The 26,242-nt window shown below is 43.1% G+C and overlaps 1 protein-coding gene across 4 annotated transcripts in view; it reads left to right on the top strand.

Annotated features, from left to right (window-relative positions):
• LOC308332403 (uncharacterized protein) overlaps positions 1–25,789 on the top strand; it is a 44,559-nt gene extending 18,770 nt beyond the window's left edge. The window contains exons 2-17 of one of the 4 annotated variants that reach the window (XM_080788295.1): positions 4,939–5,148; positions 6,608–6,676; positions 10,658–10,821; positions 12,218–12,326; positions 13,721–13,825; positions 17,635–17,754; positions 18,059–18,186; positions 18,316–18,479; positions 19,279–19,523; positions 19,959–20,481; positions 20,968–21,148; positions 23,682–23,786; positions 24,000–24,053; positions 24,498–24,552; positions 24,751–25,041; positions 25,178–25,789. In XM_080788295.1, coding sequence (XP_080644421.1) covers positions 4,939–5,148; positions 6,608–6,676; positions 10,658–10,821; positions 12,218–12,326; positions 13,721–13,825; positions 17,635–17,754; positions 18,059–18,186; positions 18,316–18,479; positions 19,279–19,523; positions 19,959–20,481; positions 20,968–21,148; positions 23,682–23,786; positions 24,000–24,053; positions 24,498–24,552; positions 24,751–25,041; positions 25,178–25,188 — 2,534 coding nt within the window. In that variant the 3' untranslated portion in view covers positions 25,189–25,789. Of the gene's footprint in view, positions 1–4,938; positions 5,149–6,607; positions 6,677–10,657; positions 10,822–12,217; positions 12,327–13,720; positions 13,826–17,634; positions 17,755–18,034; positions 18,187–18,315; positions 18,480–19,278; positions 19,524–19,958; positions 20,482–20,967; positions 21,149–23,681; positions 23,787–23,999; positions 24,054–24,497; positions 24,553–24,750; positions 25,042–25,177 lie in introns of all 4 variants that reach the window. The other 3 variants (XM_080788294.1, XM_080788297.1, XM_080788296.1) reach the window with 3 other exon arrangements.
• Positions 25,790–26,242: the final 453 nt, after the last annotated feature.

Here is a 26,242-nt window from a genome sequence, read left to right as displayed (position 1 = left end):
CTCATAGCCTTATACCACTCGGGTGGAAATCCATCAGTGCCAGGGGATTTATTAGAGTTTAGGCTAGAAATGGCTTCATCTATTTCTTCTTGTGTTATTGGCGAAATTAGTTTTTTATTCATTATTGTGTCAATTGAGGGGAGGTCTAGTGATTCCAAAAAATCAACGATTGTTTGTTTATCTGCCCTGTCCGGTTGGGAATATAGTGATTTAAAATGTGTTTCAAATACTTTCTGTATGCTATCCATATTACTGGTAATTTTATTTGTGACTGGGTCTCTAATTTTATATATGGTGTTTTCAGCCTGTTGTTTTCTAAGCCTCCAGGCTAAAAGCCTTGACGCTTTAGGGCCAGCTTCATAATATCTTTGTTTCATAAATCTTAGATTTTTTTCCACTTCTTCACTTAGTACTTTGTCTATTTCTTGCTTAACATTTTTTATTTGGTTTTTTATTGTAGGTTCCTTGTTTGTGACATGCGTTTGTTCCAACTCCCTCAGTTGTTCTTGTAGTTTCGAAAAATATTCAGCTTTTGCCTTTTTAATTCCAGCTGTCCGGGCTATAATTTTCCCTCTGAGAACCGCTTTGGCTGCATCCCACAATATACCTGGGTTCACGTCTCCCCTGTCATTATCCTGTAGGTATAAAGTTAGGTCTGATTCCATTTCTTCTCTAAATACAGCATTATTTAAAAGACTGGTATTCATTCTCCAAAGTGTTTTTCTCCTTCTACCATCTAAATGAAAAGTCAAATATACCCCTGAGTGATCAGAAAGGTCTCTCTGACCCACTCTGCACTCCTTCAACCTGTGCAGGTCTGCATTGAACACAAATATATAGTCTAGTCTTGTATGAACAGAGTGTCTTGCACTGAAGAACGTGTACCCTGGGGCCGATCCGTGCATGGCACGCCACACATCGATTAAACCCAAGTCTGCTAATACCTTATTAATGCGTTTTTCTGTGGGGGTTCTCTTTCTCTTTTTGTTTGTTGAGTCCGAGTCATGGAGTGTAGCATTTAAGTCACCACCAAAAAACAATGTACCATATGATTCAGTTGCGATCAAATTAAATATTTTTTTGTAGAAAGACATAGTACTACCCGGAGGGGCATAGACATTAAATAATGTAACTTCTTTTTGGTCCAACTTTCCCTTCAATAGGACATATCTGCCTTCTTTATCAATTATCTTGGATATGAGTTCAAACTGAATCGAATTAGAAATCAGGATAGCAACCCCTCTTTTTTTACCGTTTTTGTATGAAGAGAAATAAGTGCTCCTAAACCCCATTTTCTTTAATTTTTCGTGTTCTGGATCAGACAGGTGTGTTTCCTGCCAGAAAGCAATATTTATCTTCTCCCTCTTCATTTTTGATATCATTTTGCTCCTCTTAATGGGGCCATTTAACCCATTTACATTCAGAGATAATAAGTTATAATGTTGAAGATTCATATTATTTTTTGTATTGAACCCTGTGTGAGTGATAATATAGCTCTCAGTGAGCCCTGTAATCTAGATTTTGAACAAATGGATAACCTAGACTTCAAGTCTGTGGTTTCAACAAAAACCTGCATTTCAAATAACATACATTGTACCTGTAACAGCAACATCCCGGACCTCAGTAGGAAACAAAAACAAAAAAGAAACGATAAAACAGAACACAAAAAACACAGAAGATTTCCTAGGGTAATGAGAGACATCTGTATGTCTTCAAAGAAATGAGGGGATCTGGCCACAAGGTGGGGCCCCTCTCTAGCTAACAGAACAAACAAAAAAAAGTGGCTTCAGTTCACAGTTCAAGTATCAGCCCTTAATTATTACTTTTTAAACGTATTCAAAGGATATTTATCATTTGTATGATTAACTGTATCACACACCGTGTTCCAATAGGTCGGAGATAGATCGTTCACCTCTTATCAAGACGTTTCTCCACCGGCTTCTCCTTCCTCGGGGTCCACCCTGCGGTATTCACTCAGCTTATCTCGAACCTGTTGTTGAAAGCGCTGTTGTTTAGCTCCATGCGACGCACGTCTGGGTCCCACCATCTCCCACGGTAGAAGCCGGGCCAGCGTCTCCTCCGTCATGCCCTTCTTCTTCTTGGTGGTGGCTGGGACGATATCACCGATGTCGAGTCCTCTCTTCCGCAAGTCCTCCGCTGCCTGTAGTGCGTTGTCGTATATGACAGCGCCAGTGTCCAATTCAACTCTCATTCTGGTTGTCGGGGTTTGAAATCGTATCTTCTTCTGCAGTAGGGCTTTTTTAATAGGGGCATATTCTTTTCTCTTTTTTTGCACTTCATCCGCGTAGTCATTGTCGAAATACACCCGTTTCCCATTAACGCATGGCTTCTTCTTCCAGGCGGTGTGGATAACCCTCTCTTTCACTGTGAATTGGAGAAATCGAATCACCATAGAGCGTGGCGGGGCGGTCGCGGGGGGTTTTGGTCCGACCCTGTGGGCTCGCATAATTCCCAAACTCTGGTTCTGTCCCAGGTCCAAGTCCCCAAGTTCAGACTTTATCAGCTTTTCAACAAACTTGATCGTGTTGCCCCCCTCCTCCGCCAGTTCAGCCCCCTCCGGTACGGAATAAATTCTTATGTTTTCACGTCTGGAGTATCCTTCCATAAAAGACACTTTATCTTGTAGTGCCCTTTGGTCAGATAGCAGTTGAAGAAGAGTGTCTTTGACACCAATGTCCCATCTTTCTATATTAGAAAGGCTTTCCTCCATTTCCCCGACACGTTTCACTGCTCCGTCCAGCCGGTCCGTCGAATCCTGTATTTTCTGGTTTATTTCAGACTTAAACTCCTCCATTTGTTTTTTAATATCGTCTCGGAAGCATGTACGGAATTCAGCAAGATCCTTTTTCAGCTCAGCTTGCATTGTAGCCAGGCCCGCGGTCATAACTTCACTCATGGCTTTGCGAAGTGAATCCACCGTTCCCATGTCGGATCGCTGATCCATGCCGTCGCCGCCGCCTCCTCCATCTTGTCCTGCTGTCGTTTTCCCAGCGTTCGCGTCCTCCTCGTTCCTCTGTTCGGTGTTTCTTAAGTCATATTTTCCTTTTTTACCCTGGTTCTTTTCCCCGTTCATTATTCACTCAAATTGTACAACTTTGGATGTGTAAAAACTTACTAAATTAGGGGAATATATGGGCTGATACCCGGAGCTCTGTTACTAAGCTGCCATCTTGTGTAGCGTCACCGGAAACTCCCAGATGACTCTTTTTCTGTTGAATTTCCCGACCTCCAACCTTCACCAGGTCATTCAGTTCACTGTTTCTCAAGTATCTCAACTAGTGGGAAAAATAAATAAAAATAAAATCCTACATTACTACATGAATGGTCAGGGACCACATGCAATACTTCGACAGACCACCAGTGGTCCACGGACCACCTGTTGAAAACCGCCGTTAGAGTCTATGGTTAGAGTCTAATGGCACCATTTATCTAAAAGGTCCACTTGCACATCAGATAGCCATTGTCAAAACTGAAATAAAAATAATGGTGAATGCTTTGATGCCCCTGGAGGAAAAGCCCTAAACATTACCTTTCCTCTAGCGGCCGCCAGATTGTTATATGCAAATGCCAGATTTGCACATAACATAGATCCGCTAATATAATAGGCGGATTACAAGATTATTCCTATTGATTTGTAATTCCACAACCTTCCCTCTAGATGTAGAATAAGCCTTAGCCTAGGCCAAAAGGTAACGTAGCTTTTCACAGTTATGGTTTTATTTCACTTTAAAACCTCATCAGTCGGTTCACTGCTTTGGCACAGCTGTGTTTAGGTAGCAGTTGAGCCTTTAATATACGGGGTATACACATGCTTTTTCGCGAATAAAAAAAGATGTCATGACCATGTGGTGCATGCATATCTGTTAAATGTGTAGCTGTGTAGTAATTCAGGGTGTCTGAGGTGTAAACCGATTTTAGGAAAAGAATACATCGGATCAAACACATGCACCCAGTGTAAGGTGTACAGCATCTGGCAGCTTTCATTCTATCTAGCAGCTTAACAGAACAGTGTGAATGCAATGAGTTGTTAATGTAATGGTGGATAACAGGCTGTGAGTGTTGGGCTAATGATAGTTTTGCGTTGCCAGACTGTTGTCTCTCGCAATTTCCAATTTCCATCATATATAGCATTCGGAGATTGTGGAATAGTTGTCTGGATACGCGAGACTAGGCTAATGATGCTTGTGAAGGCGTTCCGTTTAAACAACTTAATACTTTTCCATATACAAATCCACAGATGGGTGCCCTGGGTGCAGCCATTACTGATGTGTACCATTAAGCCCAGCTTTACACCTCAGCACTGATTCACCTGGTCTACAGGGCACTGCTCCATGGATTTGTCTCTACAGTACTTTGTAGTACAACAGATCTGAGAGAAAATTGCTGATTTGAGCTTTTCCATCAGCTTTTATTTTTTTTACATTTTGATAAATTGTACATTTACACAGGCTGCCTGGGTTAAAGAGGGACAAGAAAAGCAAGGGCAAGGGAGATAAAAAAGGAAACAGTAGCCTTTGTTTTCAAGCATCACCTTGCTGATTGTTTTGAAAAGAAAATATATCAACATGCCAGAGATGGAGAGAAACTTGGTGGGAATGTGAGGACAAATGTGAGGACAAAAAGGTTTTGGTCGAACCGGCCAAAGGTCGAAGTCGCATACAAGGTCAATGTCAAAATCCAAGAATGGATGGATTCATCAAACAAAAGAGCAGCAGGCTGCCACAAAGAGATGATTAAGATGAAAGGGACAAGGTCACAATCAAGAGATGTACCACTAGAGATGTTCATTCTTTTCCTGTAATACTTTTTAAGTATTGCTCGGCAGTTATCACACATAATGTGTATTGTACGCCAGATGTAATTCCATGTGATCATGGATAAAATATTAATCTTTTTATTTTCTTCTCCGTCTTCCAGCTCTGCCCTTGCCTATTGAATCCCATACCATCCAGAATGAGGACAAGGTGCCAGCGAAGGAGCCTCTGACTCCCAATGACTCGGCTGTCGCAGACCTCTCTCCCAACACAGACTCCAGCCCCAAAACAGACCTCTCTACCAAGACAGACCCCTCCCCCAAGACAGATGCCAGGCCAACCACCCCTGGCACCAGCCCGCAGCCCAAAAAAGGTGCACTGCTAGCTATACAATTTGTTTGATTATGATATAGCTCTAGCCTCGACTAGTACTCTACACATGGTGTATACATGGTGTGAGAAAACATTGGAAACCCCAGAGGTTCTGTTATTGCACTGAACATGAGACACACCTCATAATGTCATCTCTGTTCTAGGCATGTAATATTACTTATTAGGCAAACATTGGGACAAAACTAGGCGAACATTTGTCAATAATAGCCAATCTACAAGCTCGGGTTCATGTTCCAACGTGATGATGAGATTTGTTGTTGAGGGAAAAAAGGACTGGGCCAAGTACAGACCCCTGGGGGACCCCAGTTAATGAAGTAATCTTTTATATGGTGTAAGTGGTTAAAGCAGTTAAAGAAATCATGCTTCATCTTCACATGTAGGATACACATAGCTGTTTCAATGAAGGTCAAGTCCTAAAATGGCTCAGTTCCACAGATGGTAATGGCTGAGTGCCATACTCTCACTCTACGGTATATGTATGCAAAGAAGACAGGGTGTATAGTGCAGAGGAAGACTGATGGTGGTATAAGGAGGTGCAGAAGGAGAGGGGTGGGTCAACAATAATAAAAGACCTCCGGACCCAGGGTTATTGTCAGTATCTTCAGATCGACCAGACTAAAGCGTAGCCGGGGCACGGGGAACTATTTGAATGTGGGGAAGGGGAAAAGACGGGTTGCCATAGAGATCGGGCTCCAAGGCTGCAGGGTGTGATTGGTTGAGAATTCATGACACACATACTACTACATAGCATGGAGAACCACAAAAGGAAGCATGCTCTGCAGGCAGGCATCCCGGTGGGGCGGACCCCGTTTTCTGCATAGCTCCATCGCAGCCAATTGTTTTGCCCCACGACCACACTTAGAGAGAGATGCATCATTAGCACAGCTGGATCATGACATGAAAAATCATCCCTGTTAATATGAACTATGAACGCGGTGTATCAAAGTTATAGGAGGTGGCACATTTATATAGAATTTCTTCCTACTCATTAGATGCCCTCAATATCAACTGTGTCATCTGTGTTTCTGTTTATGCAATAAAGATATTTAGCTTATAAAAACAAGACGACATCTGATAAAGATGTGACGCCCGTGTCTAAACTAAAGCTATCGATGGCAAGTTACTTGGTAGCAGTCTGTGAATGAATTGTTGGCTTCAGACAATGTAGTGCCAAAAGCAGTATTCACAACATTACAGTCTGCTCTGTGGTACAACAAGTTGCACTGTTAATTTTCTATTTCTGAACATCATAAATACAGTATAGCTGTAATTGTTCTATGTCTTTGGTGACATACTGTAACAACCAGGCATACAGATAAACCCTGTATGTACTAACTAAACAGCTCTGCCTCAGGCCACGCGGTAAAAAATTCACAGCAATGTTTGTTTAAGATAAGAGATTTAATTAAAAGCCTCTTTTCTTTATTTTCTCCCTACAGATGCGGTGAGCTCAGAGCAACGACAGAAGCTTGCCAAAGAGCGACGGGAGGAGAGGGCCAGATATATTGGTAAGCCCACAGAGACCTGACTCAGTGTTGTCACTTTGTGCCGTGTTCACATTCTGACCGGTAGACACAGATGGCAATAATGTAACGTTTTCTCTGCAATGCATGAATTTGTAGTCACTAACCTGGTACAGTATGTGCAGACTTCTATACTATTTCACTGCCTTCAACCTTATAGTTTAAAAGAAAAGAGCAACCGCACAAACTTGTAGCCATGATGCAATGGGAATTTATTAACCACTTAGAACCACTTTTCTACTGGGTTTTCAGTAGAGAACACCTGCTTGCTCAGGGGAGATATTGAATTTTCATCTTCAGGCAGTATTTATATCATTACATTTCTCAATAGAAGAGCAGGGTGACCAAATACAACAACCGCATGTTAGTTATATTAACATTCTCTATCATACAGATTAGTCAACATCATTTTATTCACAAAGTTATATGACTTTAAGCTCTATTGTATACTATTTGTACGCTGATCTACAAGCTCACAACACATTGCATTGTGAGCATGTAGGAGGTCAGCTTTTTAGTCTGTTAATCTTCACTTATATTAAATGTGTAAAGTAGGGATACTTCAGAGTTTGATCTCACCCTAAAGAAGACACAATGTGTTGAAAAGTTGGTCTTTGTGTAATAAATTCCCATTACCTCATGGCTACAAATTTCTGTGACTGCTTTTTCCTTTTAAAACTTTGACCTTTTCACTGTGGTCGGCACCTCCTTAATACTGGTGTGCACTCCTTTTGACTGTCTTCAATCTGGCAACAGTGTCTCTCGTTCCATCTCTACTGTCATGGGCTCTGCCCTTGGTGTGATCTTTGTTGACACCTTATATTGTTTCCCCTTGCATGGCTTCAGAACAGCAAACTCGAGTGCAAGGTAAGATGTCCCACTAAAACCTATACAGCATAATGCAGAAGTCATGCCATTTCAAATATCCTACCCGTGATCATGAATCTTTTCCCCTCCTATCTTGTCTGCGGCGAGACCTAATGGTTTGCTTCCTTCCATTCATGAATTCTATTGATATTCATCCTTCATAAAAGCCCCCCACTCTTCACAAGCTTTACTTAAATTGAGTTAAAACAAACTTGTATAGTGCCATGCATTCCTGTAATTTAAAAAGTTAATAATTCCTTCACCATTTATTTAATCAATGTCACCAATCTTAATGTGCATGTATTGGCTCGTGATTATTGTTATTATTATTATTATTATCATGTTTTGTTATTTATTTATTTATTTATACACTTTTAACTTTTATTTGCATTTGAAGATGAAAGCTGCTCTACTGTATGTAACTTCCCTCTTCTACCTCGTATTTGAACCATCCACTGTCCTGTGCAAGTCCTGACATTTTTAATATGGTTTTTATTAGAGCTTTATTAGTGCTTGCTCAGGGGATACATTTAACCTTACCATCAGGTCAAAATTCATGTCGGATCCTGTGTCTAGGTGAGACATGACCTTTGACACGATCTAATTTGCCTCTTCTCTGGGGACTGTTAACTGCTTAACCAGAGTCCACCAGGGGTCTGTACTAGGCCCCCTCTACACCAAATATTTTTGCCGACTAGGCTATATATAATATCTACAATCTAGCAACGCGTTGCAACACAACATGTTGTGAAATTGCAGATCTGGTTTTGTCCCAGAATTATAGACGCTAGGGTTCATGTGGAAGCCAACAAGAGTCTTTATTCTGCTGTGATGTCCTACAGTGCCAAAGGCAATTGGCATGCAAAATGGGTAGTCATTACCATGAACTGAGACCATTTCCTCTCAGACAGATTATATTTAATTACATCTTTCATTAACATCATTAATGAAGAGTGCAGACCATGCCACACAATTGTTTAAGACTCACTCTACATATCTGAAATCTATCTCTATCTCTTGGGGCCAATTTTGATCTGTGTATTCCTATTCGTGCCTGAGGAAGGTCTACTAACTACACCACCAAAACGTTGCTTTACATAAAATTTTACTCTTGACTGTGAAACTGGAGCATGCGGTGTGGGCCTATCTTTTATTGTTGATATTGTTGCCCACACACTTGCCTTTAAACGTAATAATAATCTAGATGTGCGAAAGTTTTTCTACACAGGATCTATGTATTCTGAAAATAGCACAGATCCCTAAAACAAGTTTGAGCATTTCTGTTATCCAAGATACCATGAAATAATCTTTCTAGGTAAAACTATACATCTTTGTCAGATTGCAGATTGCAGAGGGTGCAGACCATTAGCGCAGACTCGACTGCTTGCTTCATTAATTCATAACATTAAACAAGGGTGTAGTCAGTGACAGCCACACAATGCTTGGTCCACTGACATATTGGGTCTGGCTTATTAACCAGGCTATTACTCATTTACAGCAGAACATACCAGCAACAGCTACCTACCAACCATTCATATCCAATAGTTGTGAGTAATCTAGAGCACCCAGATTCAATTCAGATTCCATTCAGATTTGATTTAATTCAAATTTCATGTCACAACAACATCTTATACAACTCATCTAGGAGATCAGCATCCACGCTAACTTCTACACACAGCTTTAATCACTTACTGTAGTCCCATATACCTATAATGGCTCACAAGCTCACACTGCTATTTTCACAATGTTTGATTTTTGCTTTTGTAATTTTTACATTAAATGTCAAAATTACCAAAAATGTAAAAACACACAGCATGTGAACACACCCATGTGAACTGAGCGGTGCAGGCTGTGTGTGTGTGTGTGTGTGTGTGTGTGTGTGTGTGTGTGTGTGTGTGTGTGTGTGTGTGTGTGTGTGTGTGTGTGTGTGTGTGTGTGTGTGTGTGTGTGTGTGTGTGTGTCAGACAGACAGACAGACAGACATAGGGACACACATTTCCCTTCATTAGAGCTCAAAACCCCAAAGAAAGGTAAGGTCCATACACTGGATCATGCTCCTCCACTTCATCAAAATGACAAAAACAAAAATCAAACATCTCTAAAAATGTTGGAGAGAAAAAAGAAGAAAACAAACTAGACTTCCACCCACCCTTCTGAACATGTGTTGTCCTGGAAGTGGTGGGGTTGAGCCCGTCCTGGCGGAGAGAGAGACACAGCTGCTCAACAGCATGCTGAGAATTTAAAGAAAGACGATTGATTGCCTTTTAATCGCGGTTGCTAGAAACGAGCCGTGGCAGTCAGACTGTGGCGCTATACGTTATCGGCCGGAGGGCACTGTAAAGCTCAGTGTGAACCGTCGTGTTTACTGTTCTCAGAACTCGGGGAGAGGATTACTGGGTAATAAACAGCGTGTCTCCCGTCTGTTATTTCCATTCCCACCCTGGTCCCAGTGTTGGCCTAATTTACACTTTGTCACATGAAGTAAATAGCAGATCTTCAAGCGAAAATCATGCATTTATATACGGTAGTTCCATTAAGTATGAAAAAAAGCTTTAGTAATGTAAGTGCATCAAAGCCTTTGGAGAATTGTTCCGCGTCACATTTGACACGGAACTCACTCTGAGAGTTTACACATGGAACCAAGTAGAATTCAATATACCCTTTAGACTCTAAAGTTTAGATGATTTATCAGCTATCAGTGTTCAAGTTACAATTTTGTCTACTCATTTCTTTGTGACATCACTTCCAATTTCAAGCGTTTAATCTGTATCCTCTGTCTGAGTTCTTTATCCTGATTGGATAAAAGTGGTATCCTGACCCGAAAATACATTTTATGTTTAATAAAGAGCTGGAGAGACATGATAGAGACTCTGTCACTGAATAAACACTACAGCAATACTACTATATCACTATCATAATATAGTGCTATTTAACACTTATTTTTAACCAAAGAAAATCACTTACCCTACCTTTTAACATTCTCAAAGTTTAATTAACACATTACGGTGCAGGCAACATGCACAAGGCTCGTGTGTTACTTCTCTGTTCCTGTGTGTGTGTGTTTTACTCATGTCCCTCTCTGTCTGGGTGACACCGCAGCCACTAAGAAGGCCCAGTGGCTGGAGAAGGAGGACAGGGCCCGGCGCCTGAGGGAGAGCCAGCTGGAGGAGCGCAGGAGGAAGCTGGAGGAGCAGCGGCTGAAGTTAGAGAAACGCAGGTCCTTGCTGGAGGAGAAACAGAGGCAGAAACTGGAGAAGAACAAGGTGGGGGGGCTATGGAACGAAGGGCGTTAGAGGTGTTTTGTTTTGAGAATCATGGGCAGGCATAGTCGAAGTGGCATTGTATTAGTGCTGAAGCCAGTATTTTTTAAGGGTACTTTGATCCACTAGAGATGATATTCTATAGCAAGAAATCTAACTTTCTGATTAACCTTTGATGTTTGATTACTTTATTAGACAGAAATGCAAACAGCAATAGCGGAAATCTATCTTTCTGATTAACCTTTGATGTTTGATTGATGACTTTATTAGACAGAAATGCAAACAGCAATAGCGTATAGTCAAACACTTGGGGCTCTAGTTTCGTCCATGCTAAACCCCTTATCCTAAACTTCTTTGCCTTTTTTTGCTATTTTGAAAAACATTTTTGAATAGTTAAAATAGCCACTTCAGACCTGGGCCATGGCGTAATGGTCCAGGCACCTTGGCTGGTAATCCAGTCTGGCAGTGTACTGTGTTCCAATGCTTAATAATATAATTTTCCATAACTGTCTTAGACTCTTGGTTGATGGGATTTGGGAAATGGGAATCATGACATTTGCTCATAATGCTCATCCACATGACAGTCAGTGTTGTTGTCAGCCTGGGAGAGGGGAGGGAAGTGGGGTGGGGAGGTCGGGGAGAAGCAAACCACGCCTACTATATTTAGGAGACCATTAGGCTATGTGTACCATTTCGCCTATAGAGCGTCGCAGAGACCCACGAGAGACCCGGAAAGGAATTCCCGTTCATTTTCCTCAGACTTTTCAGAAAGTATTTATTTAAAGACGTTTACGCCGTGGACAAAGCCAACTCTTGTCGAGACAAATCATGACAACAAACACACTTTTTTGGGCTGAACAAATAATTAGAAAGAAGGAGAAAACGGCAGGTTACAACACTTTTTTTTGTTGTTTTTCTTCTTTGTAATTATTTGTTTGGTCCAAAATATTGTGTTTGTTGTCATGATTTGTCACGACAAGAGTTGGCTCTGTACGATGCTTATAAGGTCTTTAAATTAATACGTTTTGAAATGTCTATGGGAAAAATGCATTGGAAACTACCGGTATTTCCTGGACCTGGTGTAGTCATGAAAGGGGGCGGGACTGCGACGCTCTATAGTGGCTCCAATGAAGTTGGCCCATTTTCATATATAAACCATCTTTGATGGTCCTATCACTTCTCTGTCCTGCTAAAATAAAGGGTGAAAAGGTTAGCCAATCAATCCATGCATGCTACTATGATGATAAATATCATGCAGCCGGTGTTGGTGGGGCAAGTACCTATACACAATATTGTAACTGGATTGGGAAACATCCATTGTTTTACAATACAAATCTTAAATAATCTTACACAACTAAGATCATATTTGAAAGGCTCTGTGTTGTCTTTTCCCCTGCAGGAGAGATACGATGCAGCCATCAAGAGGTCAACAAAGAAGACATGGGCAGAGATCCGCCAACAGAGATGGTCCTGGGCTGGCGGACTCAACCAGACCTCCCGCAGAGAAAGTGAGTCATGCTGGAACGCCGACCGCAAAGAACAACATACTGTAGAGCTTTAAGTTTGATGGGTTGTGTAGCGGTCCGTGTGCCCCGCCTCTTATAATGGAAAGCTCCGTTTTCAGGTTCAGTTCCCCCCGGTGTAGGTGTTACGCTGCGACATGCAGAAGAGTTGTTGAACCTTTTGTAAGTCAGCCTGGATGAGAATGTTAGTTGAATGCATAAAATGACGTAAATATAGAAGCAGCCATGGGTTAGTGCTGTTGATGTCAGACTCATGGATCTGCCAAGAACTCTGTATCACGCAGCTGCATATCAGTGTCTGGATCATTACCACAACTCATGCAGTTCAGGGAAATTACTGAGCTTCTTCTCATGTGCAGCTTGCCATCATTAGGGAGTTGACTTAGTCAATACTTGGCTTTTTACCACTACCAATGAGTCAGGAAAATGAATAGTGACACAGAATTGATAGTCTCTAGGTTAATTAAATTAAATTGTTTTTCTTGTGTTCCAAAATGGTCCCCTAAAAGACTTAAGAAGCAGAAGACTGAAGAGACACAGCTTGGCTGTCCAGTAACTATTTCAGCAATGGTGTTTTGAGTTTGTCAGGAACCTGTGAGATAGGCCCTATGTTACTGTTACTTCTGTAACCTGTGATTATTATACCCATTCACACAATTACACAATCTTGTGTAACAGGAGCCTCTCTTGTGACACTGAGGTCTGACTTTTAGGAAGTGTGAATGAGCGAGCGAGCGTGTGTGTGTGTGTGTGTGTGTGTGTGTGTGTGTGTGTGTGTGTGTGTGTGTGTGTGTGTGTGTGTGTGTGTGTGTGTGTGTGTGTGTGTGTGTGTGTGTGTGTGTGTGTGTGTGTGTGACTGTGTGACTGTGTGTGTGTGTGTGACTGTGTGTGTGTGTGTGACTGTGTGTGCGCGCACACTTGAGTGAGTGAAGGAATGTGCAGATTTGGGCAAGAAATGGTCACCATCAGAAGTGAAAGTAGCAGTGGACAGTTTCACAGCTATAAGGTAGAACTGTACTGCCTACCTCAACAACTCCTTTCCTCACCTCTCCTAACCTCTCCTCATCGTGGTCCCCTGTAAAGATTTGTAGTGAACCGTTTTAGTGATGTCAGATCCCCTTCACTACCTAACGACTTAGACAATAGGGGGCACTGTGAGATCCTACTTTTTTCCTCCAGGTGTGTCCATTGCACAACAGTGTTGCAAGACCACTAATCTCAGCCATGCAGGGGCACAACCACGCCCTCCGCTCGCCCTTCCCTCAGCTGTTTCGCTAAATCCACGACTCCGCCCCGACAACTCGCGGCTCCGCCCTCCCCTCCCCTGCGGGCCGTCTTGTGAACAGTTGTTGTGTTCTGTTGCGTTCTCTCCGGTGCAGGCAGATGCTCGGCCTCCACAGTCAACTTGCCAAGACAGGTGGAGCCTGTCATTAACAGCAGGCTGTCCAAGTCCTCTGCCACGCTCTGGAACTCCCCCAGCCGAAGTAAGGACGACCGCACCGGCGTCAGTGTCCACCAGGCCTCTTCTCCCCACCCCTACCACTCCCCTCCCCCACCCTCCTTTCACCCCCCCCCCCCAAACTGGTGTTTTGGTTTTGTTTTTATTATTATAATTATTCTAACTGTTGTTTCTGGTGGTCTGCCTGCCTGCCTGTGCTTGGTGACTGGTCATCTTACACCTTGCCCTCCTCCTCCTCCCCTCCCTCTCTCACACTCCCTGGTCTCCTATGCATCGTGGCTTATTTTTTGATTTCGTCGGTGGTTGTTGTCTTCTATGCATTTTCGATCAGTCCTGACATCAATAAACCATATTTTTGTGATGATTTTCCATGGGCTTATAAGGAACTGGTCATATCTTGCCACGACATCTTTTTCCATGCTGTTAAGTTGTCCCTTTTATGTTACTGTTGATGGTATGCTGTGTTGGTGTTGGTGGTGGTGGGTGTTATAGTGTGGTAGTGGGTTAAGAGTTTTGATTATTTACAAAGCCTTTATTACATTAGCTGAATGAACAGTGTTAAAAGTTATAAAAATATATGCCACCTTTTGCATGGTTAGATGGTCTAAATCTAACTGTTCAAATATTTGAACATAAAAACGGTGTCACTCATTTCACCATAATTCTCCTAAGTTGCTACACATACTGTACATAGGCAGTGTTGTCATCATTTCAAATTTGTCACATCTCATATCATGCCTCATTATAGACCGAATCACCCACAGTGTAATCAGCAGTTTCACTTTTAACCACAATGGCTTCTCAGATTTTGTGCTTTGTCATCAGCACTCAAGATACTCTCTGATACCAAAGGAAAAGATGTAACAGAATGTTGTCAGCCGAAGGATAGCTCCTTCCAGAATGCATTTTTAACTCAGAATCCGATGAAGGTATCAGCTCATGGTTCTGGCCTGGGAGGTAGTCCGCAGCAGGGCTTTGTTAGAGAGACAGACTTCCAGTCCACACACAGTGACTCTCAGTGCAGCGTCAACTTGCCGCATCGGAGGAGGTGAAGAGAAAATACCTCACTGTTGCCTAGCAACAGGGGGTAGTTGGGTTATCAGCCCAGTCATAAAACATGTTGTGAAAATGATCCATCCAGCACACAGCAAAGGTGACCCTGCCCCCCCCTCCCATGCCATTATAGAACATGAGTCCGCCTGCATTCCGCTTATTTTGTCAAAGATTGTAACCGATTTAGTTATTCTTGGTGCTGTTATGATTGCACTATTATTCTATGTATACTGTATGTGTGTTGCTTGTATCACGCATATTGTTTTTGTCTTCTGCAGAGTAATGCTAGAGTGGGGAGGAGCTTGCTTCCTCTGAAACTATGACTCAGCTAATTCTGCTCACTTTCCCCATGCTGAAGGAAAAAAAAAATACAGACAGTTTGACACATGATTAAGTGAGCCACACAGTCAAATTGACAGTGTTAATTTCAGTCTGAGAGTGTAAAATGGTTCCAAATGGACCTGTAAATGATCGCTTACTGTGCAAAGTAATCCACACACACCAATCTACCTGTACTCACCTCAAACCTGTATCTCAAAATGATGCAGCAGCAGAAAATATATAAGGGGTCACTTTTTATAGAACCGTAGTCATCATCACAAATGCTGCGTCCATCTCTTTTAGCCAGGGAGCCAGTCACCCACAATTTGAGAGGACCTGTGATGTCATGACATTCTTTTAATTTGTGTCTTTGAGGGGTGCATTCGTTTTGCACGAAAAACACATACCGTAGCCGTCATCACAAATGTGATGAGGTCAGCACATTTAGGCACATGTATTTTTTTCGTGCAAAACTAATGCTTGGAATGGATTCAGAATCATTAAACCCCCCTAGTTTGACATGTCACATATACTTAAAGTATGATGGTTGTCTATGGTGTGGTATACAAAAATGGCCATAACTTTTTCCGTGATGTTTCTGGCAGAGCAGACCTCTCATTCTGTGGACCTTAATGTCCAAGTGAATAGAAAAAACACAAAAGTATGTCATGACATCACAGGTTAATCTCTATTCCTTGAGCTTTTGGGCCTGTGGCTCCCCGGCTATGTGTTTTCTTCCCTCTTTGTGCAATCGTATACAACTATACATCCTTTTGTATTCTACTGGCAAAACCAACATTTCTGGGGCAGCAGAAGGAGACAATGGAATGGAGGCATGGGAAGGAAAACAAGGCAAGCAAACGTTTGAGAGTGAACAGTCCAGTAGTGAAGCTAACCAGTGAGATACAATGGCATCAATAGTCCAGACTTGAAAAGTGTCAATGCTGCAGATAGAACTTGTAAACTTGAAAAAGGTGTAAACTTGTGTATTGTTTTAGCCAAGCTTTAATCCAAGAGACTTGGACTCACTGGAATGCTGCAATGCAGCCTGTCCTTGTTTCAGCTAATTGTAGGGAAGTGTGATCCATATCTCCTCTAAATGGTATTCCTTGTGGGAGTTTCAGAGTCTGGGCTTACATACCATATAATTTAGTTCTCTCTCTCTCTCTCTCTCTCTCTCTACTTCCTAGTGTTTTACAATCTATAGTAGTGTGATTTTACCTAATTCAATGTTGTATTTAATGGGGTGCGGTGAAGGCCTCCAACTGAAAAAAGCAACATTGTTCTCGGACACTGCTTGTTCCACTTGCTGTTCATGAGAGTGTGTTTGTTTGTTTTACTTCGCCCCTCATTGCAATGCACCTGATACATCTTGCTGTGGTGGAACGTCATATGTGTTTAGTCCTCATCATATGACTCACAATAACAGTAAAGACTGTTAGATTATGCACCATATGATAGCAAAATGTGTTGAGGGCATAGAAGCGAGCCTTATGGCGTGTTCATGCCAAGTGGCCTACCTCAGAGTGTTCAAGAGGTCGTAACAAAATGCACACCCAAAATAAATAAAGTTTGTTTGACAGCTTTTAACAACACAACACAACCTTATCTTATCTTGCTGTATTTATTGCATAAGCAGGTCACAGCACTATCTCTGAAAAGTCTGAACTCTGAGAAAGTCCCAATTTTCCGACCAGGATTTATCAGTTGGAGGACCGATCATGTTGATTTGTCCTATTTGGAAATCAGAAACTTTTCTGTTCCCACTTGGCATGAAGGCACCCTTACTCATAGCATCTCAAACAACTGACAGATGATTTATACTTCACCGTACAAACTGCGTCACAGGCCAAGTTATTTTTGGTGAGAGACACAGCTGTACGTCAAAGTAGAAATTAGCACTAATCCTGAACTGATCTATTAAACAACGGGCCATTGCGTTGAATATGAGTGGGATCGATTTGGGGGCGCGAGGTGGCTTGGCTTTTGGTGAAATGGCTTTGAGTGGTAAGTAACAAGAAATAACGTGGCCTGGATTTGTTCTTGTGTGGTGGTGTTGCAGTTGTCGAATGCGCAATGTGAACGAACTATTGTGTGCTATTCATTCATCGAATGGAGAGTCTTGATGTCTGTCAAAGAGTGAGTGGGTGTTTGTCTCAGTGTGCATGGCCACACACTGGTCAGAGTGTGGAGCCAGACTGTGTTCACAGAGTGTCTGGGGGGTATGAGTGGACGTGTTGCAGTTCTTGTCGATCAGGAACAACACAATTGTGTGTGTGTGTGTGTGTGTGTGTGTGTGTGTGTGTGTGTGGGGGGGGGGGTATCCATGAGTGGGTGTTTTGTTTGCAAGAATGCGTGTTTAAACGTATGTGTATTGTGTACATGCACACATACTGTACACACAGACCGAGCTGTGGTGTGCGACAGCGACTTGGTACTGACAGCGCCCTCTTGTGTCAGCCCGCAGTCTGCGTCTGAGCCCGTGGGAGAGCAAGATTGTCGAGCGCCTCATGACTCCCACCCTGTCCTTCCTGGCCCGTAGCCGCAGTGCCGCCACCCTCCTCAACAGCAGTGACTCGCGTGAGTGTGACCCCCTTTCTAGCTCTATTTATATTTTGTTTTCACCCGGCTATATTCACACTTTCCACCACAACTTTGTAGGTGGTGGAATTAAGCTCCACCACTTAAATCACGCAGGCATTTAGAAAGTGATGCTTACAATTCATCATACATATACCGGACAGTGCACTACTTTGCGGTGGTTTCACAAAGAGGCTTATGGTCACTCTCCTTGTTGTGATCGGGCCCGTGCCACGCACTCGTGCGTCCTCTATGTCTCCTGTCTGTATGTGCTGTTCAGACTCTCACCACTGCTCCCGCTCAGCCTCCGCCAGCCCTCTGACGGGCTGCTCCCACCACCACCCTCACCAGAACACCACAGAGCGCTGGAGAGTCTCCTCTGCCAGCACGCCAGACATCACCCAGCACCAACGCAGGCGGATCTCAACGCCGGTAGGACGCACTGTGCATGCATGCACACACAGGCCCCTTTTCCACCAAAATAACTCGCACACACACACACACACACACACACACACACACACAGGTATTTGTACTTTTTGTTTTTTGTTTTCTCACTAGATTGATAAGAAGAAGAAAGAGAAGAAAGACAAGGAGCGGGAGAATGAGAAGGAGAAGAATTCTCTCATCACAAAAGAGAAGGTGCCGACGAAGAAACCGTTGACCACACCCACCACCACCACCACTACACCCACTACTCCCAGATCCCGACCGATGAACACCAGGTACTGTTTGGCATCAATACTGCAATATAGTACGACATTGTGTGCATGTGTTACACACAGTAGCCTATAAGCAGCATAAGAGGAGAGGTTTCTGTCCTTGACCTTTTATGTAGAACACAGTCCAGTCATGAAATCTTCTGGTGTGTGTGTGTGTGTGTGTGTGTGTGTGTGTGTGTGTGTGTGTGTGTGTGTGTGTGTGTGTGTGTGTGTGTGTGTGTGTGTGTGTGTGTGTGTGTGTGTGTGTGTGTGTGCGTGTGCGTGTGCGTGTGTGCGTGCGTGTGCGTGCGTGCGCGCACGAGCGAGGCAGGCTGAGAGACAGAGACAGGGATGAGGCCAGGGGAGTGTGTGGGTTGCGTCTGGACCGGAGACTGGTTGGCAGAAACCCTGAAGGTTAAATGGCCAGTCTCACTGACAGATGGTCCTAAAGTGAAATCATATACTGTCTCTACACCCACAGAGAGTTGGATGCTATAGACTCTATAGCCCAAGGCCCAGTCTGCCAAAAACAGGGCTGCGTGTTCGTAGGTGAACTCTTTAGACAGAATGGGGTTTCCCTGACTAATTCCCAGGAGGAGAGTGATGGCTCCTTCCTCCTCTCACATTTCACCACCCCTGTTTCGGGAGATCATGAGACTGGACGACGTGGTGTTAGTTACTCATAATATCTTTGGCTTGACCTAGTTATGGCCCTCGCTCACTGTTAAGCCCCCTACCTTTTGCTTTAGTTTGATGACCTTTGATGACCCTTTTCTACCATTCTTTTATGTCTTTCTCTCTTCCTTACCTGTCTCCTCTCCAGCCTTAGCACCCCGAAGCCCAAAAACAGGCCCCCGTCACCTGCAGCCCCAAAAAGCAGGCCATTGTCCCCCTGCGTGCCGGCAGTAGCCTCCAACACCCCCGCGGGCAAGAAGACTCCTACTGGCACCAAGACCCGACCCAAACGGGCACAGACCCCTGTCAGAGTGCAGCCCCAGACGGTCACCACGGTTGCCGTGGAAACGCACGACGGGCCCCAGCAGCCTGACACTCCTGTGGAGACAAAGGGTAAGTCTGAGTGCCAGGGGCACGGTATCCAAGCACCAAGGTGACTTATAGTATTTGGCCGACATTCACCTGCCACATTTTATTCACATGTGATTACCACAGAGTGTCTGTGCCAGGCAGCAGCTGATTCTTTTTTTACACAGTCTGAGGGACTGGTTTTTAGATAATACCTAGAGCAGTTCTTCTTTTAGTTTGCATGGTAATTCATTATAATTGCATCCTGAGAATTCAGGATGCATTATTAAAAACGTCTCATCTAGCAGTTATTATCTAGCAGTTATTCCGCACCTTGTGAAGTGGATATACGATGTACGTACGTTCTCCCGTTATGGTGGAATAAAATATGTTGCAATTATCCCCGAACCCGTGGTTCATTATGTGGCTTTAGAAACCGAGATCTGTCTCATGTCCTGTCATTCCTTCTCCTGCATACAGGCTCTGATAATGTTCCTGCTATCGTGGTGTCTGCTGCACCCGTCACTCCACCCTCCATAAGCCTGCCAGTTGTAGCGGCACCCTCCCCCCCTGTGCAGAGCGGTGAGTCGGCCGCCTCAACTGCCCCTCCTACCCCTCCTACCTCTCCTGCCAATCCTTCCCCTCCTCCCCCCGCTACCACCTCTGCCAATCCTGCCCCAGCTACCTCTCCTGCCAATCCTGCCCCAGCTATCGATGATGCTCCTGCGGCGGCTACCACCACCACCACTCCCACTACACCCTCTACACCTGCGACCACCGCTGCTGCTGCCACTACTCCAGTTGCTGCTCCAGCCAGTAGGCCATCAGCTGGCACTAATGACCCAGAGGAGGCAGGCCGTGTCCTGGCTGAGAAGCGTAGGCCATCAGCTGGCACTAATGACGCAGGGGAGGCAGGCCGCGTCCTGGCTGAGAAGCGTCGGCAGGCCCGCGAGCAGCGTGAGAGAGAGGAGCAGGAACGTTTGGAGCAGGAGAACAGGAACAAGTAAGCTTAGCCACGTCAGCAGAGTATTGTGTTGTTCTGTCTGTTGTGTTGTGTTGCTCCCTACCAGGTCATAGGTTCAAGCAAACACACGCCAAGTCAAGTGATATTCTCAATTATCCATCATTTAAACCTGTGATTACCAACCTTTTCTGAGACTGTATGAACTATGAATGTATCACTTGTACACTCTCAGAGATACAGATCTTTAACTCATCATGGACCGCTGGGGGACCAGAACCACTAATAAACTATGAGAAAGAACTTTGTGCAGACCAATGCAGTGACCAATTTCCCACTGAATTATAATCTTTTGATTATATCATTTGACATAATGATCTTGATTATTGATCCATTCATTTATATGACCATGAAAGTGTCATTATTTCTAAAAGCTAGCATATGGTTGGTCGCAGTGAATGCAACACTAGCACTCATGCTACATACTGTGTGTAACAAAGTAACAAAGACCCCCTCACCTCACTGCAGGATCCTGCGGGAGGAAGCGAAGGTGCGGGAGGCAGAGGAGAGGAAGCGCAGAGAGGAGGAGGCGCGCCTCATGGCCGAACAGCAGAAACTGAGAGACGAGGCCCAGTGCATTCAGGAGGAGAAGGAGGCAGAAGAGAGAGCCAGGGCCGACCAGGAAGAGAACGACAAGCTGCAGAAACAGGTCAGCCGGATCAGTTGTGTGCCGTGCATTCTGAGAGTGGTACTATTCTCAAGGAATTTATGCTTTATCAGTATTGACGCTTCTCCGTTTTTCCTACCCGATTTCGCACCAGTGAGGGGAGGGAGGGGTTAGCCCACACTGTATTCGCCGCAGTCAGCACACACAGAAGTCAAGACAGATGTCTGTGGAACGTGAAGCACAACGGACCTGTGCTTATGACTAAAACAACACAAATTAAATCTTCAGCCAAAACAGAAGCCCACCACAAGGATAATATAAATGAAACATTCAGTCCAAATGTCCAGTTTGCTGGAAACTTCAAATTTCTCTAACTAAACCCCAGAGAATGTTTTAATTCTGGATAAAATCATAAAATGGTCTATGGTCTAACCCCCCAACACCACCCCTCCCTCCACTCACTGGTGCGAAATCGGGTAGGAAAAACGGTGGTATTGACTAATATATGTTTACATCAACTACCTTGACTCACCCGCAAAGTCAGTCAACCTTTCTACCATCTGGTTCGATTTATACATGCGTTGGGGGGTGGAGTATAGTTGTGTGAGCCGTAACGTTAGGCCTCAGTCTGACTAACTCACAGCCCCCGACTTTCTGGCATCTGGGCAGATTAACGAAGGAGAATATGTGCTGTCAAAGAGGATGTGTGTCATCGTGCGAGCCCCGACAGTCGGAGGCTGTCTTGTCCAGCCGGGCCAGATGCCAGCTGGTGACCTCCATAGTAGCGTTAGCCCAGCATTTAGCAATGGGCTGAGAGAGCCATTGTGACTGTTGGCCTCAGTGACAGCTCTGTGCTGCCTCTTGTCTAGGCTTGGCATTGGAATGGGATGACAGCGTTATAGGGAGGGACTATGTCACTTCATGCCTGAAGTGTTCAGCTATGCTTCATGGCCTTCATGCTCGCTCTTGCCCTCCAGGGATTTGCCCCGGTTCAATTGGCCAGTTGTTTAGCGCTTATGGCGCCTGTGCCTGTATGGCTTTGTATTTTTAGCTCTTGGTTTAGCTCAAGGGGTAAACCCCCTTTGCTGGAATTATGGTCCCAATAATTTAATGAATGAATGATAAAGTAGGGTATGTTTGTACTGTTTCTAAAATACCTAGACCTGCTGCACTTGCAGCCAATAGCATTCATTTCCGTGGTGGAAGATGGCGTATTTGAAATAACTTTGACGCCACTTTGTCCATTTTTTACGGTCTATGGTTAATTATAGTATTGTGTCCTTGTGAATGAAAGGCCTTTGAAACTTGTGTGGTGTTGTTTTTTTTTAATATATGTTTATTGGTAGTAGTTTTCAACAGTGTAGTACAGTTTGAACATACCATATTTATTTATTTTCTCCCTCACCCCATCCCTCCCCCCACAGTTATCGTCATCATTAAACAATATAAAAAATAACAACAATTGAGTACAGACATACAAAAAACAACCATGTATATTTTACATATAATATGAACAGTAGGAAACAAAAATAATAATTTAAGCACAGATAACAAAAACAATATAAATAACAAAAAAACAAATACAATTATGAGTTGGGTTATTTGAGTTCAAAAGAGTTACAAGTTATGTTGGAAAATATTGTGTTGAATCGGAACGTTGTCATACAGCACCCTCTATACAGAGTTCTATCGTTATGAGGAAGCAAGAAAACACATATAGTATTGGTTCAATTAGTCTGTCGGAAGTACCCTCAGATTCTCAAAGTAGGTAATGAATGGTTGCCAGCTAGAAAAGAACCTTCTGTTGAACCTCTAATTGTAAACTTTATTTTTTCCAATTTAAAAAATCCCATAATATCCTTAAGCCACATAGCTATAGAAGGGGGAGTTGGGGATTTCCACCCCAACAATATTCTACGTCTTGCTATCAGCGAGGCAAATGCTACCATATTAGACTGTTTCTGGGTTAGAAGTTCAAAATCTGATGGTACCCCAAAAATAGCGATTGTGGTGTTGTTTAAATGTTATTTGAAGCATTCTTTCTGCCTAGACTAGAGTAGACAAAAGGTATAAATTCTGTTTGTTTTGCTAATGATAGATGAGATTTACATGTATGACATATCATTGTTTTCATCCCTGTGCTCATCACATCTGTTTAGTTGCCACCAGTGAGTCTAAACACGCAGTGAGCTATGTAATGGAATCATTTAAGGAACATACTGTATCAACTTTTGCCTGAAGGCAGCAGACTACTACTAAAGCAAGCATGTGCTGCCACCTGGTGTTTTTAAGTGCAAACTGACTCATTTACCAGAAACTAAGTGCTAGATAGTCAAATAAATATGGCAAAGACGTTTAGGGATAAAGTAACATGTAAGATGCGTCCCCAAGATAGGGCCAAAAGTTCCTTGCCCCAGACTCATGGTAAAGGTTACGATGACAACCAACCACCACTCTGACTCTGACTGATTGACATGACGTCATCATTTTTTGACACATCATTATTTTAAAATAAAATAAATAAATGAAAGGTTGATATAATGAACTTAAAATGTTCATTATGTCTTTGTTTCAGAGGGAAGAGGCAGAATCCAAGGCTCGTGAGGAGACAGAGCGGCAGCGCCTGGAAAGAGACAAACATTTCCAGAAAGAAGAACAGGAGCGGCTGGAAAGGAAGAGGGTAAGGAAATTAATTATCTACAGAGTCAGTAAACACATCTAGCTTGATCCAGTGTCATGACATCACTCTCTTGACAACAAACCAGTACGCACATACTACATGCTGACCACTCTCACGGCATCAAACCAGTTCACACATACAGTACATGATCACTCAGTATACAAATGACATGTTGAATCATTGACGGCACCTCCACCCTCTCCCCCTGGACAGCGCCTTGAGGAGATTATGAAGAGGACCCGCCGTAAGAGCGATGCGGTTGATACGGTTGGTGTGATTTGATATTCTCTGAGAAACATGATTACTAGCTGGTTTCAATTGGTTCCGTTAAGAATCAAATTATCTGGTGAAAAGGAGACCACTGGAAACTGGCATTTCACGACGTTTTTAGAATGTAGTACCTCAGAATGTAGTTGTCATGAATTATACCACAGCTAATTATGAACTTGCATTTTTGGTTTTGCTGCGAGGCATTCTTATAAATGTGAAATTACACCAATTTCTCTCGATTTACATTTACCTGTAACCTCACAGTGGCCATCAGCCGCTGTGTCAGTTTTCACTTTCAAGGTTGTGCTATACGATTCTTAGACTTTGTGCCAACTACTACAGAAACACTAGTGCCAGTAATGGTATAACACTCCATTGTATGTACTATATGCTCAGATTACATTGGAATAAATCATCGTATGTTGTTTTTATCAATTGCAGAAGGATGCCAAGGCTTCTCCACAGGTCAATGGCAAGGACACAAACATCAATCAAGGTATGTTTTTCTCAGTTGATAAGTGTGCTTTTGTCTTGGTACTGTAGTATCGATGACTTGAAAACCATCTCAACACCAGTAATGTTGCCTATTAATAATGACAGAGTCCACACATTGCACATTGCGTTACATAATTACCAATTATTATTATACTAAAACCATTAATTCATTGCATATTCATATTCAACTTTCCTTCAGGACCTGTAAATGCACAGAGTCCTCAGGAGCCGGTGAGTAATAGCGCAGCAGTCATCAGCCAATCACAAGGTGTCTCTGGCTCTGTCCTGAATGGTGTCCAGCCAGCCTCTCACCAGAACGGCCTCTCAGCTAATGGCCAGGCAGCCGACTTTGAGCAGATCATCAATCTGAACAGTGGAGGTAATCCCGGCCAACAGCCAAGTGGCAGGGGCACTGAGCCAATCTTGGCCTTTGAGGGAGGAGAGCCTTTCCTGATGAAAACAGGTCCAATGAAACCTCAGCATGTTGCAGGTACAGCCCCTGGATACACTACGTTATAGATTGTCCGTGCACTGTATATGTACTGTAGGATGTATATGTACTGGGACACATGTGTGCAACTTAGTATAACTATTCTCCTCTGTTTATGTCTCCCCTGTGCTTCCAGAGGTCCTGTGAGTCCTGACTGAGGCTTCCATTGAGGTGCATCTTTCTGACTCTGGTTGAGATTGAGAGATTTGTGCCCCCACACCGCAGAAGATTATAAGAAAGTGTGCCAAAACTAAAAAAAACTATGGACTGCTTGAGGTTCTCTGTGATATCTCCAAACTGCAGAGGATAAAACGGAGGAACATGACTCAAAAAGAAAAAAGAAGAGACTAAAAAAAAGGAACAAAAATTTTAAATCAAGCAAGTATTGTCTGTCTAAGAAGTCACTGTGTGTCATGGTGCAACATTTGATGAGTTTTACTGAAATGTCACATGGCAATTTATAGTGCACCTTAAACATGACTGACAGTGTAACACATTTTAGAAAATATAAGGAAATACATACTATTTGACAGTGGTTATTATTATTGTTGTTGTTATGATGTTGCTATTGTTATCTTAAGTTGAACAATGTGTGTTTGTTCTGTTTGTCTTGAATTATTGAGTTATTTAACTTGCGAAGCATTGTAAGGATTGACCACAGACAGTGTATGTAAATGTATAATGAATGAGCCTAGCTGCTAGGCCTCCTGCCATAGGGGATCTGTGGAATAAAGCTTTATGAAAGGGAGTTGGGGTTGTCTCTCTATCTCCATATTTATTAATATCTATTATACTGTATGTCTGGTTCTGAAATCCAGTCAACGTACAGTGTGCATGCTATTTGTATACTTGGTCTCACATCTCACAGATTTTGATGGCGATAGCAAAATGATATATTTCTAATCAAAATTGCAGTTTACAATATGCACTCCCATAATTCTGTAATCTTGGCTTTTTGATTTGCATACAATTCCTTGCTTCAGTACATTTAATGTTCAGGCCCATCTCCAGAAGGTGGCAGTACTGTCTTTAAAACAAAATGGCAGTTCTGCCCTCATTAGTTTTCTGCTGCACTGAAGCGTTCCAAGGTTACAATAAAACTGTATATGAACGATATGAATAGAGGCGTTATTGCGACCGGAGGTCGCAGTTAACTATGAAACCTTGTGTTTTTGACACCTAACCCACAATCCCCGTCACT

Source organism: Protomyctophum bolini, assembly GCF_963924005.1.
Source record: "Protomyctophum bolini genome assembly, chromosome: 17".
NCBI classification, from domain to species: domain Eukaryota; kingdom Metazoa; phylum Chordata; class Actinopteri; order Myctophiformes; family Myctophidae; genus Protomyctophum; species Protomyctophum bolini.
This window is presented reverse-complemented; position numbering and strand designations above follow the sequence as displayed.